Below are 18,085 nucleotides of genomic sequence, written 5' to 3'. Positions count from 1 at the left end.
TTGTTGCCTGAACACCTGTAAACGGAGAAAGGCAACTCCCAACGAGGACGAGCTCGGTACTTGAACTTGGGGGGCTCATACGCTAACAGTCTCAACAGGGGAGGAACATCAAACTCTTCTATCCCAGCCAAGAGATCGACATGGATCTCATAAGATTACTCCGTAGATTCTCCTAACCCTCCTAGTCAAATTCAGCCCAGGTCTCCTCTGTCAGTCTCTTGATCACGAATGCATCATATACTGCAATCTTCACAATGCGTTTGTTCAGTACAGCAGCCCTCGTGGCCGCCTTGTTCGCAATGAGCGTGATAGCAGGGATGGAACAGTTGGCGGCCGTTCTACCCTCGTGCGCGGTAGGTAGTATAATCCTTCTGCGAACGCGATAAAACTGACCCTTTGAAGCTGGACTGTATGACGAGTTCGATATCCCAATCATCGTGCGAGAAAACCGACCAGAAATGTCTATGCAATGATGCACATTACACAGCCGTTCTCCAGAAGTGCGTCCTCACTAGTTGCACAATTCAAGAATCTCTAAGTGAGCCAATGGACTAATCTTTCTTCCCCCATATATTCCCTGCTAACATACACAAGCTACAAAAAATGTCACGACATCAGCGTGCGGGGACCCTATCCGGGATCGCACAAAGATTGTTTCTCATGCAGGGGTTATAGGTGGAGTTATAGCACTTGTGGCTTTTATTCTCCGGATGGTAGCTCGTTTGGGATGCTGTGGTGGCATTTTCGGCGCGGATGACTGGACTATGATGTTGACGATGGTATATACAAAGTTCCCTTCCCTTAAAATCGGATTTTCATCTCACTGGAAATTGACAGACTTTTCTCATTCCACTCTCGGCACTCTCAGTGGTTTGTATGGTTTCCTTTGAATCTGGTCAAAGCTATCTTCACCCGGCTGATCGTTCTATATAGTGGCCAATGCAGGTTTGGGAAAAGATATGTGGACCCTTCCGTTCGACAACATCACCCATATTCTCTATGTGAGTACCCCAAAGGTGTTACCTGCGCTTTTCAAGGCGAACTTATCTAATTGTGCCAGGTATACTTTTGGGATGAATTGATCTATCTGAGCATTCTCCCGCTGACCAAGATATCAATTTGTTGTTTCTACCTTCGGATCTTCCCTGATCGGCAGTTTCGGACAGCAACTTACGTGACAATTGCACTGAACGTCTCCTACTGGATTGCATTTGTCTTGATCTCGGTGTTCCAGTGTCGCCCTCTACCCGGAGCGTGGCACCGCTGGTATGAAGAGGAAAACTACAAGTGCAACCATATCAACGCACAGGGCTGGGCAGCGGCAGCTCTCAACATGGTCCTTGATATTATTGTCATGGTTCTTCCACTGCGCCAGCTATACGGTCTCAACCTTTCCGTAAAACGGAAATCATACGTAATGTGCATGTTCAGCCTGGGCATCTTGTGTGTTTCCCTATTCTGGTCTGTTCCACAATGTCAATGACTAACCTGTGAGTTTAGCGTTACCCTTGTCAGCATCCTACGGCTGAATTCCCTCATTCACTTTGCCTCTACCACTAACCTAACGTGTGAGTGTTCCATTTTCTTCTCTTTCCTCTTTCGATATATGCAAGTTCATTGACACCTGTAAGGGGACTACGTGACTGTTGGGTATTGGAGTACTATTGAATGCGATGTTGGCGTTATCTGTGCGTGTCTGCCTGCCATTCGATCCTTGCTCCGTCGTGTATCTCCCGGACTCTTTGGCGATACCGAGCACGCCAAATCATCATATGGTCTGAACTCTCACTCCCGCGGGACTGGATCTCAATTTGCAGTTGTCCCTGTCCAGAACAAGAGTTCTAGTCGCCAATTCTACCCACTTGATGACGTGGACAACTCTGATGAAGCCCGGCTACACCACCCACACCCGGTGTAGTCGAGGGCGAAAATGACCGGGTGTCTTCTTATGTAGGGAAATGGAAATATCTTTCATTGCCCTCATCTCTCTTCTATTTTTGTATTCATTTATTTGCAGTCATCGGATTGTTGAATCCTACTAAATTGACGTCGTTCCTCTTCAATTTAATAAACGCATAATACAACTTTACTTATTCAAGTGACTATATCGTAATTTCGTTCCATACAAAATTAACTCCACATATAAGGGGATATTTCCGGCATTATTGAAACAGGAAGGAAGCAAGATAATAAGGGGCTTTTAGCTTCCAGGCACAGTGTCCTCCGCACAGATAGCCGTTACATCTGTCTTTACTGGAGAGTGGAGCAACTCCCGAGTGGCTTTCGAAAGTCACAGTATGGAGAAGTCCCGATCCACTCATTTTGCGCAGTAATACTTAGAATACCCGAAACAGTAAAATATATCATTGTTACGAGCAAAAAAAGAACATTAACCAAAGACTAGCTTCACCGGCTGTTCGGGGGCTGTATGATCGGCGTGCCAAATGAAGACGTCGGCTCGAGGAATCAGGATCCAAACATATTTTGACCCCATAAGATATCCTTCATTTGTCAGAGTTATCTTTAGGTGCAAGGAACCCCTTTACGAACTACATAGATAGGAAGCAACCCAACAGAGGAAATTTACTATAAACGCCCTCGGGAATACTTCTGTTACCAGAGCTGTATTGGTGTATGCCGAGATATTCATGCGGGATACAGGCTAACTTGGAAAGTAGAAGCTTTTGTCGATCGCATCCACAAGGAGAAGGGGGATATAGCACGGCCAAAAATTGTATGCCCGTCGTGCTTTTGCTTCGGTCTTATAATAGAACCAGAGCCCAGGAGACGAGTTGTGTCTATCCTAGGTCGCTCTTTTGCTTTTGCTTGAAGATTCCATTTTCGCTCTTTTGCTTTTGCTTGAAGATTTCATTTTCGCTCTTTTGCTTTTGCTTGAAGATTTCATTTTTGCTCTTTTGATTTTGGAGTACTTCTCCCTTCTTTTGCTATGCGTTTTTCTGCAATCATTGGGCTACTGTCCACCCTTTCGGTTGTTTTGGCTTAGTACGTATTTCCCCAGTTGCCCACTCGGATCTTAAATGGTACAGACTAACGCCGTAAAACAGTGATCATAAACCAGACCATCGATATCATGATACGCACAAGCGGTCTTCGGATAACGAAAACCCCAAGTATGATTATGTGGTTGTTGGCTCTGGCGCTGGAGGTGGCCCTGTAGCAGCACGGTTGGCAATTGCAGGGTACAAGGTGCTTCTTCTAGAAGCAGGAGATGACCAGGGAAATGCGACCAAGCAAATCGTCCCCGCTCTACAGCTCCAATCTACTGAATACGAGCCGATGAGATGGGATTATTTCGTGAATCACTACTCGAACCTGACTCGTCAGAAAGAAGACACCAAGATGACTTACCGGACACCTTCCGGTGACCTCCATGTTGGAAGCCATGCGCCCAATGGCTCCGAACCCTTGGGGATTTTATACCCTCGAGCAGGTACTTTGGGTGGATGCTCCGCTCACAATGCCATGATGTGAGCCATATACTCTCCGCGGTGCTTGCCGGACGTGACTATCATATGCTAATCACTATCTTGATAGCACCATCTACCCGTATGAGAATGACTGGGAGCAACTGGCAAGTCTCACTGGCAATGAGTCATGGTCTGCCTCAAATATGCGACAATACTTCAAGAGACTAGAGCGCAACCGCTATCTTCCCAGCAGCCTACTAGGCCACGGATTTGACGGATGGCTTACAACGAGTCTTACAGACTTGCGCCTTGTCATTGAAGACCAAAAGCTTCTGTCCTTGATCCTGGCCGGTGCGACCGCCGCGGGTCAAACACTGTTGGGTAAACTGATCACCACGGTCGCGGGTCTTGCAGGAATTCTGCTGCGTGACCTGAACAATCCCCTTCCCTCGCGCGACTACGAGGAGGGCCCATACCAAGTGCCTCTCGCTGTGGATGTTCCTGAGTATAAGCGGACAGGTCCTCGAGAGTTCCTCATGAAGACGGTCAATGCTGTGAACTCGGATGGTTCGCGAAAATATCACCTTGATATCCAGCTGAACACCCTGGTCACCAAACTCCGGTTCGATACCACCGGAGCTAAGCCACGGGCTACCGGGGTTGACTACCTTCGGGGACAGAGCCTCTACCGCGCAGACCCCCGGGCTTCTCAGACAACGTCTGACGGGACACCAGGTAGCGTGAGTGCTGCTCGTGAAGTGATCCTATCTGCAGGCTCGTTTAACACTCCCCAGCTACTGAAGCTAAGTGGTATTGGCCCAAAGGAGGAGTTATCCAAGCTTGGAATTTCAACCCTGGTGAATCTCCCCGGCGTCGGTCGTAACCTTCAGGACCGGTACGAGATGGGTACAGTGGGAAAGTCACCCACCGATTTCGTCCTCACATCCAAGTGTACCTTTATGTATTCCCTTCCCGATCCTTGTCTGGAGCAGTATGAAAACAATCCCTTGTTCAAGGGCACCTATACCACCAATGGAATTGCCATAGCCATCATTCGCAAGTCGTCTGTCGCAGAGGATGAGCCCGACCTACTGATCTCAGGAGCACCGGTCAACTTTCCCGGTTATTATCCCAACTATTCTTACGAAGGGCTCAAGGATTCCCAGCACTGGACCTGGATCACGTTGAAATCACGCTCCCGCAACAATGCCGGCACGGTTGAGCTGCGATCTACTGACCCACGTGATATGCCCCTTATCAACTTCCACTCGTTCGATACCGGAGTGACCACAGATGGTGCAGATGACAAGGACTTGCAGGCTGTGTATGAAGCAATGCAATTCTCCCGCACGATCTTTGATGATCTTATTCCCCTCGATGGCGGATTTGAAGAGGTCTGGCCGGGACCTAATGTCACTAGCGAGAGTGAGATGAAAGACTTCATTAAGCAAGAGGCATGGGGCCACCATGCTTGCTGCACCGCTGCTATTGGAGAGGATGGAGATCCTCAGGCTGTGTTGGATGCTGACTTCCGTGTTCGGGGGGTTGATGGGCTGCGTGTTGTGGATGCTTCCGTCTTTCCCAAGATTCCGGGGTACTATATCGCCCTACCAATTTACATGATTAGTGAGAAGGCTGCTGAGGTTATCATTGCCGATGCTGTATAATACTTGGGCTGATACCCAGCTTGCGATCTTCCTGTCTTGTTTTCTTTTTGCTGTCTGTGGCTGTGACCATCTTCCCTGCCCATTCTTGTATAATTTCTTATTTCTGATGACTTCCTGAAAGCAGTCAGTCTCAAACTTTACATAACTATTAACAATTGCCCATGTTAAGCTTGGAAGATATCCCACGTGTCTGGCCAACCTAACTAATTACTATTTTCTAAAGGTTGTCTACTATAGAAGCGAACTGAAAGATTATAAGAGTAAGCTGCTTTTTATCTCTAAAACAATTCCATAAACTAAATTCTAGCGCCAGTAGATGCAATTAATCAAATCATATAAATGATGCAGCTGTGGCCACAGCAATAGGCGCACCAGTAACAGGTTCAATCACAAATCTAATCTGCGGCAAATCCGAATTAGACCAAGTGACAATACGATTGATCTTCATTGTTCCCCTAGGGAATGATGAAAGAACAAGGCAAGCGACGCCTTTACCCAACTGTGTACCGAGGAGCTCGTGGTATTCAGTGCTACCGTGCTCAAATACCATACAGTCGACGTTTCCTGCCTGTGCCCATGTAACACCCAATCTAGGGTATAGTTCATGGCGTATATACGGAGCTGTTTCCTCATTCCAGACATCAGTAAAAACAACATGCCTCAGAGTTTTCAGGTTAAAATCAAGCAAGTATTGAGCCCGAGCGACCTCATTCCAATGAGGACCGTCTTCCTTCCAAAGTCTCTCCGCAACGAGAACGCCACGGGCAACCCGATGTTCAAATTCACAAGAATCGTGCGAATTTGGTCCCGGATCTCTTCGGAGGTATGTGTAGCGGTATCGTTCACCCCCACGAGCAATATTCATCGATTCGACATCACCGCCTTGAAGTGCCATGGGCTCAACCGTGGTGTAAGAGTCCTGGATTACCCAAGGGTATTGCTGCATTTCGTCAGTCATTTGCTCTATAGTTAATGTTGCCGGGTAAACGTTGCATCCTGGCTCTGCGGGGTCGTCTATCCATCTTTGGTATTGTGCTCCTTTCTTTCGGTACCTGAAGATGTCTCTCGTGGTTGGTTCGACATCACTCTTCACTCTCCCGCTTGCGATACCGGATGACCGTTCAAGACGCTGCCGCTTGCTGCCGCCGCTACTGCCGCCGGAGCCATGAAGATCCCTGTATTCAGCATCGGCTCGAGCTTGACTCTCTAGCGAACGCCGGCGCCTTCTATCACTAGAAGTGCTCCGCCATGATTGGCTATGATATTCGGAGCTGTAATATTCGGTTCGTCCTCCAATTTCTCCAAGCTCAGGCACTGTCTCGTCATCGCACATTTCTTCGTCGTGGTGTTGGGTTCCGTCGAAATTATAGCTGCCCTCATCAGCTCCATTGTAGCCCTCTTCGTCGGTACTGGTTTCACATGCAGAATACATTCTCACTGGAAAAGAGCTTCCTTCTGATTCTGGGAATGAATGATATTGGGACTCACTACGGCCGGCATCACTCATCTCAGGAGTGATACTTGTGTGTAAATTTCTTGTTGAAACGGAATAAAAGTCATCACTAGATGAACTCTTGTTGGAATAGACATCACTTAGCTCGGGTGGGCAGTCTGCGTGTGGATATCTTGTTGAAAGGGAAGATGGGTCATCACTAGACAAAGACTCACCTTCGATATTTGTCTCACTCACTGCGGGTGTTATTCCTGTGTGAGAAACCTCGGTGGGTGGGGGGTCAGCAGAATAACAATCATCGCCGCCATCGTCATCCTCAACTTCTTCGTTCTCTTCACCTTTATTGCTGTGTTTGGGCTCGGCTGGAGCCGGGCTTTTGTCCACATTCTTAGGAAGTGGTTGACGCAGGACTTGCTTTGGTGCATTTACTACTGGGCGATTAGGTCGGGTTCCTCGCTGTGTGCGCTTAGGTCGTCGGACCACCGAAGAGTCGCTGTCAGAGTCACAACTGCAGTGGCGTCTTGGTAAACAATTCAATGAGTGACGAATTCTTCTGAGCATTGTGCTGGTAATTTTGAGATAAATGAAACAATTTGGTTTATTGGATAATGAACTTGGAATGAAGACCAGGAGACGTGCAGAGGGGGGATTATATAGGTAGCTCTGGTCATTTGACTGGTCTTTGTTGAAGCTATTATTATCCTCATCGTGACCAAGCACACAATTCCAGAGATAAGGCCAAAGAATAAAACACAAAGGGTGAACAATTAATAATACTCCGAGGACGTGGACCCAAACATAGCCTTGGAAGACAAAGAAACCCGACGTGGAGTTAATAACCTTGGGAAAACAATGACAATGACATGGTATATCAACTCAAAGATAGCATTGAAACCCGAGAGAGGTCCAAGAATAGAAGACAAAGAAGTTGACTTGACGTTCCTGAGAAATAATTTACATCTCTGAGTTGCATTTAGGCTGTTCATGGGACTTGGGACATCTCAGAGGGAAAAATTCTTGATAGGCTCAATTTAATGATCTCATTTATTTAGATTATACTTCAGTACAATCCATTCTATCATCATCGTCAGACATAGTATATACAGTTGGCAACGTCTCAAACAAATCTAATCTATAATTTAAGCATTTTCCTTCTGGTCAATCGCACGCTTCTCCTCCGAGTGCATCCACTCGTCCACCTCGGAAGCCTCGCCCTGAGGCAGGCGACGAGCCATGGCGACAATATCCCATGGGGTCGCGGCATCGCGAAAGACGTGGTTCAAAGCCTCCAAGTTGCGGTTCATCGTCTCGGGATAGAAGAAGTAAACCGAGACTGGAATGCAAGCAGAGATGACAGCGTACACAATGTAGTACTTGTATCCGATGGTATCGAGCGCGACGGGGGTGATCATGACAACCACAAAGTTCCACAGCCAGTGGTTCGCAGTCGAGACGGCGGACATGGCGACACGGAGACGCATAGGAGCGACCTCGGTACAGTAGAGGAAGTTACCACCAAGGAAACCGATAGGATAGAACGAGTTGAAGAGGAAGATGAAGACGGCCGAAATAATCGAGGCAGTTGTGTTGTCTTTGAAGCTGTTGGTGATGGCGAGGACGGTCATGCAGACACACATACCAGTGCCGCTGATCATGAAGATCTTTCGGCGGCCGAGTCGGTCGATGGCGAAGAAGGAGATGAAGCTGCAGATGAACTTCCAGGTCATGGCACATGAAGACAGAATGCGAGCCAGGTCACTGCTCATGTTGAGGTTCTCTTCGAAGATTGTGGACACGTATGTCGAGATCAGGTTTCCACCACACATTTGCTGGAAGAATTGCAGTGCAACACACAGACAGAACCGGTAGAGAAGACGCTCGTCGTCGGCCTTGCTGCTGAAGATATCCATGAGCGAGGTGCTGTCGACTGTACTCTCGAGGGAGGTCTCGATGCTAGCGATTTCGGTGCGGACAGCCTCGTCATCTTCAGACAGACCCTTGTAGGCAGCTAGACTTTGGGCGGCCTCTTCGACCCGGCCAACTCGCACGAGCCATCGAGGAGACTCGGGGAGCAAGAAGATTGAGAGCACAACGACGAGGGAGAAGAAGAAGGAAATGGCCAGCGGCACACGCCATTGCAAGGCTCCAGGGACTTTGCTCAAGCCAAAATCAATCCAGTTACAGAGAACGTAACCCAAACAGATACAGATACCGTCCACGACCACGTGTTGTCCACGGTGTTTGGCTGATGTGCACTCAGACTGCCATACGGGAACGGCAACACTCAGTTGACCGACACCGACACCAAGAATAACACGGCCAACAATGAATTGTGGCAACCCGTAAGCCGCAGTCTGCAGCAGTTGACCGATGATAGTAAGGATAGCACCCAAGAAGATAGTCTTGCGGCGACCGAGGCGGTCACCCAGGAATGTACACGACAAGGCTCCAAATAGAGCACCGAGCTGGAAGGATCCGATCACAGTACCCTTGCCTGTCGAGTTATGCGCACGCTGAGCACCCTCGGTGTTGATTGTGTCGATTTCAGGGAACACGCTCACCCAGCTCTGCAAGGTAGCCAGAGGGCCCAAGCCAGATTGGTTGTAACCGAAGACGATGAAGGCCGGTGCTACAATGAGCAGCGCCTGCGCTACGCTCAGTGCTTTTCCTCGGAATAATGTGACCATATTGGAGTGTGTGTATAGGGATGAGAGAGAGAGAGAGAAGAAGAAGAGGACTCTCCATGGGTTTATAGCCGGTCAGCCCTTCTCGTGGAGACCCCGCATCAGAAAAATTAATCATTGTACCTGTGGGATGGAGAATTCCACAGTGGATTGGGACTATCCACCGTGGTGCCACTACTTTAGTCAAATTTCGATATTATGGGACTGTGACTCGACCATACCGCCGACTCCACGGGGTAGGTTTGGTCCCGGTGTGCAATGATCCGGTGCCTTCGCCACACCCGAGTTAAAACCGCTTAGATCCACGGCCACTTAGGGCCGAAAATTATAGTTAAGAGGCGGGATAATCTGAGGGCTGATTGGATGAAATGCCGAATAATATAGACTAGATTACGGCCCCCCTCCCCCGGTCTTAGTCCGTCAATTAGAATCCCCTGGAATTTGAAGAAACATTTTGGGGAAGTACTGGCACATTTTATTTTCCGACAAATGCCGGGGCATGAAAATTTTTAGGTACGATTTTTGAGAGTATCATTGAGAGTATCATTACCTACTCGGACCGGTCTCGGCATTCCAAACTCGGGAAAAGGCTTGAGCTAGCCTCAAAGGCTTAAGGCTTGTCCACTGCCAAGTGCCAAGATATAGTAAATTCAACTTCGAATTTAACCTGGGGTTTTTTCATCCCACTCCACCATCTCGGTCACTCTCCGGATTTTCCCGTATTAAGATATATATCTAGCGGAGATCGTCATTTTTTGGTTCAGGAAAAGAGAAGGGAAGTCTTGAATATCCTCGGCTATCTAGGTAGCCACCTACGTTGTCCTTTATGTACGTATTCTTCCCTGGGACCCAGGTGGATACCTTGCCGCTTTCTCCGAGAGATGTCCGAGTTATATTGTTGAGAAAATTCATGGAAGACCTCTCTGCACACCGTAGACGTATTCGGCTCACCTGGAGTCTGAAATCTCAACATTTTTTTGCGGGGTCTAGTAGATACTCTAGATAAGGTGAAAAACTTGACCAATAACCAAATGGATGAATTGAGAGAGATCGGTCAGCAATTTTTTTTAAAATAGCCAAATTGAAAGCATATGCTCGCTACACTATAGCTTAGAGGTTTGACAATCTACCCTAACCTAGGGAGGGAAATTTCTAGCCTTTTCCTCTTGTTTGACATGCTTACGAACACGCTTACCGACATATTTTGATTATTTGTACCTTCGGTCAGATCCTGAATCAGCCAGAGATAAAACCCCGTCCGGGGTCATGTTCCAGAATTCTATGCACATAGTGTGCACATAGTACATGTACAAATGGATCTAAAATTTTGTATTGGTTATTCTAGTACGGAGCACAACTTCCCGATTCATATCATTAAGTTAAATTAGACACATGATGGCTAAATTAAGCGCGTGATATCCATATGCCCTTCATCCGTGACTCGGTTTCCCGCTACTAGCCGTCCAAGACACAGGGCATATGTGCTGGGCGCGGCACAATTACGGAGACGGCTTTAGGGGTTCAATCTCTTTCGGTGACACATGTTTCGTTTTATTTTTCTATAATCCAATGGCCCTCGCGTCTCTAGATATTAGCGACACCCGGTCTTCCTCGGTCTTCTGTGGAAAGTATACTTCGTAGTCTCAAAAGCTAATGTATGGTATTATTCGGGTCCTCCTCTGGGTCCCAGGTTCATTAGTTTGGAACTTGTATATTAGTTACCCCGGGTAATACACGTGGCTATTCTCGGATAAATGCAAGCGATCTAGGCAAAACCACCTAAGTCGGTCGGAAACGGACCTCGGGAATAGGGAAAATCCCCCGGGCCTAACCAAGGCTAGACTTTCCAGGTCCGACTAGCAAACTTTGACTACTTTATTCTCCTATCATATAACCTACCTTGGAAGTATATCTCAATGCACGCTGCTCTACACTTACCATCCCTGTCAGATAAGATAAACAGTCCTGGAGGGCTATGTATGCGTTGGAAGAGCTATGGATAGGCTCTGGATCAAACAACTCTCTTTTTGATGTCGCGTGACTCGTGTCCCGGTTCAATAATCATACATATTTTGGCTCTAACCTGATTTTGAGATTGAGTAGTAAAATCATCGGGAATATCTCTTTGTTTACTTGGAGTTGAAAATCCTTGACAAACCTTACCTATGTAGGTACTTAGGTAGCCGGTTCAGTCATGTCAATATCTACTTCGGCTATTTTTAGTTAGCCTTAGGTTTATACTAGGGTAACGCAAACTATGATCAGGTAATTTATAGTATTACATCAACTTGCATAATCGACAACATTTGAACAATTATATCAGCCAAACGCTGGTGTATGGGCAAGTTACTACTTGTAGGCCTTCCAAGGTTGACCGCCTACTGTATCTGTACTATCGCAGCCTCATATGCCTGGATTATTGTTATAGGGACATAAGGCTCCCGCAAGTTGCTAGAAGACTAGGGCCTAGCTTAGAAGCAATTGCAGGTTGATATTCTTATGTCATATTCGAATTTAGGTCTAATTTGTCTAAAAAGGGAAGCTTACATGTTAGGATTTCGTTTTATCGTGCTTCCATAATCGATATAATAGGCAGAATAAAGAGCGGTCGGGAATCGGCCAATTGTAGTTGGTCTGCTGAATGACCTCACCTTGACAATTAATTTGCCGCTTGTCTTTCCTCTGCCACCCAAGTTTACGTTGCCGCAAATCACTATGGACACGCAAGAAGATGTTGTGCCAACCGAATCCCTGTTTCGTCCAGCGAAAAAGCGCAAGTTCATGCGACGACGTCCCGATCATGAGATCCCAGACACCGAAGAGGCCGATTACCAGAATGACAATCCTAGCGCGTCACAGGCTCCGGGGAGCAATAATCTTCGGCGGCCACGCGCAGTTCGGAAGGGCGGCATTGGGTTTTCTACCGCGTCACGACTAGGAGATGATCAGGGTCAGCAACTAGCGCGAGTACCAGCAGCCGGAGAAACTGAGGATGAGAAGATCCGAGCAATGAACGAACGTTTCACGGGATATACTGGTCAGACAGTGGATGTTGACAAGCACATGTACGAATTTTTTTCCTATAGCTGATCGTTCAGTTCGTTTAATGTAGACTAACGAGATAAGGATGGCATTCATAGATTCCGAGATGGCTAAGCGCTACCAGCCCGAATCAAAGGTGGACCACTCAGGTTCCAACCAACCAACCCAGGAAGAAGTCGCTGCGGGGCTATCGCTACCTGGACATCAGACACGTGAACCTGCATCGCTAGGCAAACTCCATGAAATCGACCTCGGTCACGAAGCCACATTACGAAACATTGTACGGACAGAAGCTGCGACTCGGCAAATGACCGAGAAGGGAGAACTGCCCGCATCAGTGGCTCATGCTGCTTCAGAGACGGGTCGCCCTGGCCCAGACGGCAAGTCATGGCGTAATCGCAAACAGAGGACAGAGGCAGACATCGCAAGAGATCGTCTTGTCGAGGAGGTACTACGTGAGAGCAGATGTAGGTCGTATTCAAGTGTAGAATCTTACAGAATCTTTGTCTTTGCTAACACTACTATTATAGTGGAAATTTATGATGAACACGAGGAGGAAACACAACTTGATGACCAACAGGCTGCTGATGACCGAGTTGCTGAGCAATTCAGGCGAGACTTTATGGACGCCATGCAGACTCGTCGTCGAACTCGGCCCGCAGCAAAACCGGCGGCTAATGTTGAGGTGCCTCGAGGTCCGAAGCTTGGAGGCAGTCGCAGTGCAAGAGCTGCAATGCGAGAGAAGGAAGCACAGGCGGGAAAGAAATGATTGTTGCTTTCATCCAAAGCGGCAGATTTCCCTTAATATGGACTTTATGTACTTAATCCTCTACGGCATATGTTTTTACTCGATATGCATACGATACCATAATGACTTTGCGCCAGTACTATTTCTGACCACTTTTTCAAAGAGCTGCCAAGTCACAAGCTTCTTTTAACCACAGGTGATGGGCAATTTGCGGCCAACTATCTTTATCCTTCTAGCTCCAAACACCAAGGAGCAAAGATATTGTAGTGTTATCCAATGTATACAGTCTATAGAATCATCTTGAGTCAAGTGGATCCTCGATTTGTTATTAAAGTCCTGCGTTGTCAGGGACAAAGGCCGCCTAACCGGCTGACTATTTTTGCTATATATATTCAGATACTATATGCCGGATGGTTCGTGCAGATAGTTCAATACGCCGAATGATTATTTTTGCCCAAACATTGAAGTAAGCATAAAATGCATACAAAGGCATCAAGTTACGAAATAAAAACGAGGAATAGGGAGAAAGGAAATGATGTCTTGTTTGTTGGGTATGTCTTGTTCGGTATAGAGCCTTTTTGGTTCATTTCGGATTATATATACACCACCCCATCAGTTTATTTTTGGTGTATCATATGGGTTTTCTTTCACCCAGCTCTGTACACCTCCAATACTAACCATAAACAGGATGCAGACTCAAGCATGACCATATATACTCGAAACATCTACTTAGGGCCGAGCGAATGTACCTGATTAGTCATCACCGCGGTTCACGGTGACTAAGCCCAATCTTGAACTGCCCGTTTGGGAGTCAAAGCCAAAGCTACACCCGCACCAAAAAGACCCGCCCTTCTCCTGCCTCCGACCAGCCCCTCTGATTGTCCGTCCGATACGCATGGTCACGTCTTGATTTGTCTTTAAGCGATCTCATCCAGAATATCCACATAATCATTGTGACAGCTACGACCCCTTTCCTAGATATACCTGCACAACTTTCACGATGAACCCTTCCAACCCACCTCAAGCTGCCGAGTATGGTGGAGGTATGTGATCCCAGATATGCCATTCCAATTGCGCCTGCCGCTGCGATCCCAAAGAACGATTGACTACTATCGCGCAAGATACTAATCATCGCACGACTATAGATGAGGTGTCGGCCATTGTCCTAGACCCGGGATATTCAACCACTCGCGCGGGCTTTGCCGGTGAAGATGCTCCCAAGTCATTGATCCCAACCTACTATGGAAAATACAACGCGGATGGCCAAGAGAAGCTCGTATTTGGCGACGACGTATTTGTCACCCCCCGACCCGGTCTGTCCATCTACAACCCGATCGGCAAGGATGGAATTGTCGAGGATTGGGATATGGCAGAGAGGGTGTGGGAACACTCATTCATGTCGCGACTCACCGGCACAAAAGCGGGCAACCCATTCCAGAACGGATTAAACGATGTTTCCGCAGACGAACTCCCTACAGAAATGGAGGTGGAGTCAGAGGAGAAGCCTTTGTCGGACAGCCCATTGTTGATGACCGAGCCTGGATGGAACCCGGCAAAGGCACGCGAAAAGACCATTGAAATCGCAATGGAGAAATGGGATACCCCGGCCTTTTATCTCGCCCGCACCGGTGTGCTTGCTGCGTACGTACCAGGCCCATTAACGATAGGGTCTAACATTTGCTGACCCAATTCCATGCACAGTTTCGCTTCTGGCAAGGCCTCCGCCCTAGTTATTGACATTGGAGCTTCCAACATTTCTGTTACCCCAATCCACGATGGCATGATCCTAAAACGAGGCGTGCAGCACTCTCCGTTGGGTGGTGATTACATCTCGTCGCAGATCAAAGCAATCTTCAAGGCCAACGCCCCGCAACCCATCACAATCACGCCTCATTACCTTATCAGCTCGAAGTCAGCTGTCGAAGCTGGCCAACCGCCCCAAGCGAAATACAAGACCTTCCCCGCAGACAAAGCACCCGATGCGTCGTACCGTGCTCTCCTTGAGGAGCGCACACTGTCTGAGTTCAAGGAATGTGTCGTCCAGGTGTGGCCCGGGCCTACGAGACTCTCAGCGCCTAGTCCCACGGGAGTCTCCAACGAGGATATGGCTCGAACCACCCCCGGTCGCCCATTCGAGTTCCCCGATGGATACAACCAAGTCTTCGGTGTCGACCGTTTCCGCGCGGTGGAATCTCTATTCGATGCCAAGGCTGCCATTCCAGACCCCGACTCAACTTTCCCTCCCCCGACACCTGCCCAGACCATCCCAGAACTTGTCAAGGCTTCTTTGGCCGGCGTTGACGTCGACCTCCGGCCCCACCTGCTGGCCAATGTCGTTGTAACAGGTGGATCCAGCTTGCTTTATGGTTTCACTGATCGTCTGAACCACGAACTGATGCAGATGTTCCCTGGCCCCAGGGTGCGTGTCACTGCTCCCGGTAACACCTCTGAGCGACGCTTCGGCTCCTGGATTGGCGGAAGTATCCTGGCCAGTTTGGGAACTTTCCACCAGATGTGGATCTCCAAGAAAGAGTACGAGGAGCATGGACCAAACATTGTGGAGAAGCGTTGCAAATGATTCGAGATCTTCGTGTTTCTCTGCTGGCTTTTGATTTTGATGTTTACAGGCGTTACTGTGCTATCTTGGGCGCTTGAAAGGGGGTTTTGAGCAACTCCAGATCTGGCCTGTCTGCAAGGAAGGACCTACAAAACTGATCTAGATATTTTGTGTACGACTAATGCCACTTGATTTGATTTGTCCGAGAATAATATGCAGACATGAAGGTGCACAGTGTATATCTATGTAAATTATATGGAGTAGTGGCAAGTAATGGCCCACGATTTATGGAATTATTTTTTCCAAGTTTCATCTTCATCCATGAGATGCGATGTTTAAGGTGAGATATCCATTGGCGGGGATGTTCATCTGCATCAATGCGTTGGCTGCCAACGCATCAGTGCAGCCCTGGGGTCCGTGTTTCACTTTATTTATGTTGGACCTGCCCAGGTCTTTCTGTCAATCATTCCCCCCTCCCCCAAAGAGCATTGCTAAAATGCTCTAATACACATTCAGGAAAGCGATCATGAAAGACAAAAGAACAGGGATCAAACGAAGCGCAACTGACCATTAACATACATCATCGTGAATTCGGGAATCCACGAGCAACAAAAAAAAAGACTACATCGTCAACGTCGTTACATCCGGAGGCTGCGGGCCAAACACGCTAGAGTCTACGGGATATGAACACAATCAAAATGCGAGACAGTTATGGGGTATGAAAAACGAAAGGGATATCATGAGAGGTCGAGGGTCAAAGCTGGCAAACACAAGGGGCAAGGTTCTCATCGGCTAGCTCGGGCGATGAGCCAATGCAGGACAGCGTCGAGATTGGTTTCCTCCTTGGCGCTGATACCATAGCAGCTTACTTCGCGATGGGTGATGGATTTCAGATCCATCGCCTCGATGATCTCATCAACAGACAACTTGTCTGGAAGATCGGACTTGTTTCCGAGGACCAAGAGGGGGATGCTATCCAGCGTGGGCTTTTTCATCAGGTCGTGAAGTTCTTCTGTCGCTACTGGGAGTGCAGCACGGTCTGCTGCATCCACGATATACCTTTATTCACTTTGGTTAGTATTCTAGAAAGGGGCAAGAAATGGGAAATAAGCAAGTCTTACACGATCGCGTTGACACCCCGACAATACCGTTCCCACATCGGCCGAAACCGAGGTTGCCCGCCCAGATCCCAGCTGGGATATGTTAGCGCCGTGCTTGACCGGGAAGAATGAACAATACCATTTCAAGGTCACATGGCCTTTTTGCACTCTTTTGGTATTGAATCCGATTGTCGGGATGGAGCTAGAAGATATTAGGACACCGTGATGACAAGAGAGGCCATTTACAACTTACTCAATAGTGAACTCGCCACCCTAATATGGTCAGCAACGAATAAGGACATTATCAGATTCGACTTACCGCCAATACACGCAGCAGAGAAGACTTGCCGGCATTCTGAAGGCCGATCATGGTGACATCCATCTCGCTGGCCCTATATGGAGTTTAGCAGGGCTTCATCTGCGGGGACGGGCCGTGGTCTCCCGGGAACTGCATCTATCAACGGCCCACTTACCAGAACATCCTCAGAAGCCAGTCATAGATAGCACGAAATATGCCGGCCATGATGGGGAAATATTAAAAGAAACGAAAAGAGACAGTATAGAAAAGAAAGAATACAAAAATAACGAAAGCTAGAGAGAATAAGAGCTGGGAAGTTGTGTGTGGAAAAAGCTCAGGATGACAAAAGCCAGAGAGTGGGGTCAACCTTGTAACTGCGCAACAGGTTGATTCAATGGTGATTTCAAGTCTCTTATTTGAAGAGGTAAAAGGTAAGGAAGAAAAGAAAATAAGGAAAAAAAAGGCAAGATCGCCACACCGTAAACAAGAATCAGAAGCAACAATTTAAAAGGCCTATTATTAGAGAGCTGTTTTAAGGGGATAGCCGCCTCCTGCGGCAGATGTCAATAGAAAAAGGATGTCGGATCTACAATTTTCTATGGAGAATTGATGGATCTACTTACACACATGACCCCGAGGGCGCTTAGGCTCCATTGGCCTCAAAATGGAGGGGGGTGAATAGCGTTGTGTAGCATATCTAGCCCGTGTGGCGTTACAAATTTCCACATTTCCCGTGGTGTTGCAAGTTTAACCAAGCTAGAGTTTACTAGGGTTAGGGGTTCAAGAGCCAGGAACTTGCAGTTGAACATTTCAGTAGGGATACAGGAATGGCATGGAACTGAAGGCCGAACTTGGACATGGAATCTTGCCTTAGGCCATAAATGCATATCTCCACGTGATGATAAGCATCCGGCTCCACCCTCGAAAAATTTCCCCAAGCAGAACAGACCTCTCGTCTTCGTTTGGCAGCTGCCATTGTCGGTTCAATTCCTGTGGTCTCGTGGCTGATATAATACTGGGCGGAGGAATCGAACCGATATTGCCGCGCTTTTATCTTCACATTGACGGTCACGTTTATTGTGCCGTTCAGTTCTTCTTTCTATACCGC

The 18,085-nt window shown here is 47.8% G+C and overlaps 7 protein-coding genes across 7 annotated transcripts; 4 read left to right on the top strand and 3 right to left on the bottom strand.

Moving 5' to 3' along the window:
- Positions 1-254: 254 nt before the first annotated feature.
- Positions 255-1,918, top strand: N7447_005461 (putative integral membrane protein; the record flags this gene model as incomplete). Its single annotated transcript, XM_057229723.1, has 7 exons — positions 255-353; positions 403-538; positions 595-870; positions 934-1,001; positions 1,061-1,443; positions 1,501-1,568; positions 1,632-1,918. 7 exons carry the CDS (start codon positions 255-257, stop codon positions 1,916-1,918), a joined length of 1,317 nt encoding a protein of 438 aa, XP_057084813.1.
- Positions 1,919-2,947: 1,029 nt separating this feature from the next.
- N7447_005460 (GMC family oxidoreductase) lies at positions 2,948-5,095 on the top strand (the record flags this gene model as incomplete). Its single annotated transcript, XM_057229722.1, has 3 exons — positions 2,948-3,003; positions 3,066-3,488; positions 3,556-5,095. The coding sequence occupies 3 exons, from the start codon at positions 2,948-2,950 to the stop codon at positions 5,093-5,095; spliced, it is 2,019 nt and encodes a 672-aa protein (XP_057084812.1).
- A 331-nt stretch (positions 5,096-5,426) lies between these two features.
- N7447_005459 (uncharacterized protein) lies at positions 5,427-7,109 on the bottom strand (the record flags this gene model as incomplete). The annotated part of the gene is made up of 1 exon (XM_057229721.1): positions 5,427-7,109. The coding sequence occupies one exon, from the start codon at positions 7,107-7,109 to the stop codon at positions 5,427-5,429; it is 1,683 nt and encodes a 560-aa protein (XP_057084811.1).
- Positions 7,110-7,687: 578 nt separating this feature from the next.
- N7447_005458 (sugar porter family MFS transporter) lies at positions 7,688-9,235 on the bottom strand (the record flags this gene model as incomplete). Its single annotated transcript, XM_057229720.1, has 1 exon — positions 7,688-9,235. The coding sequence occupies one exon, from the start codon at positions 9,233-9,235 to the stop codon at positions 7,688-7,690; it is 1,548 nt and encodes a 515-aa protein (XP_057084810.1).
- A 2,601-nt stretch (positions 9,236-11,836) lies between these two features.
- On the top strand, positions 11,837-13,043 carry N7447_005457 (telomere length and silencing 1 family protein; the record flags this gene model as incomplete). Its single annotated transcript, XM_057229719.1, has 3 exons — positions 11,837-12,297; positions 12,359-12,741; positions 12,805-13,043. Coding segments are annotated over 3 exons (1,083 nt in total), but the record flags the coding sequence as incomplete, so codon positions are not given.
- Positions 13,044-14,022: 979 nt separating this feature from the next.
- N7447_005456 (actin family protein) lies at positions 14,023-15,600 on the top strand (the record flags this gene model as incomplete). The annotated part of the gene is made up of 3 exons (XM_057229718.1): positions 14,023-14,065; positions 14,168-14,663; positions 14,724-15,600. 3 exons carry the CDS (start codon positions 14,023-14,025, stop codon positions 15,598-15,600), a joined length of 1,416 nt encoding a protein of 471 aa, XP_057084808.1.
- Positions 15,601-16,364: 764 nt separating this feature from the next.
- Positions 16,365-17,202, bottom strand: N7447_005455 (ADP-ribosylation factor-like protein; the record flags this gene model as incomplete). The annotated part of the gene is made up of 6 exons (XM_057229717.1): positions 16,365-16,638; positions 16,701-16,772; positions 16,819-16,881; positions 16,933-16,952; positions 16,999-17,071; positions 17,153-17,202. 6 exons carry the CDS (start codon positions 17,200-17,202, stop codon positions 16,365-16,367), a joined length of 552 nt encoding a protein of 183 aa, XP_057084807.1.
- Between the last annotated feature and the right edge of the window lie 883 nt (positions 17,203-18,085).

This window comes from Penicillium robsamsonii (genome assembly GCF_028829455.1).
Source record: "Penicillium robsamsonii strain IBT 29466 chromosome Unknown utg000003l_segment0_segment0, whole genome shotgun sequence".
Taxonomy (NCBI): domain Eukaryota; kingdom Fungi; phylum Ascomycota; class Eurotiomycetes; order Eurotiales; family Aspergillaceae; genus Penicillium; species Penicillium robsamsonii.
This window is presented reverse-complemented; position numbering and strand designations above follow the sequence as displayed.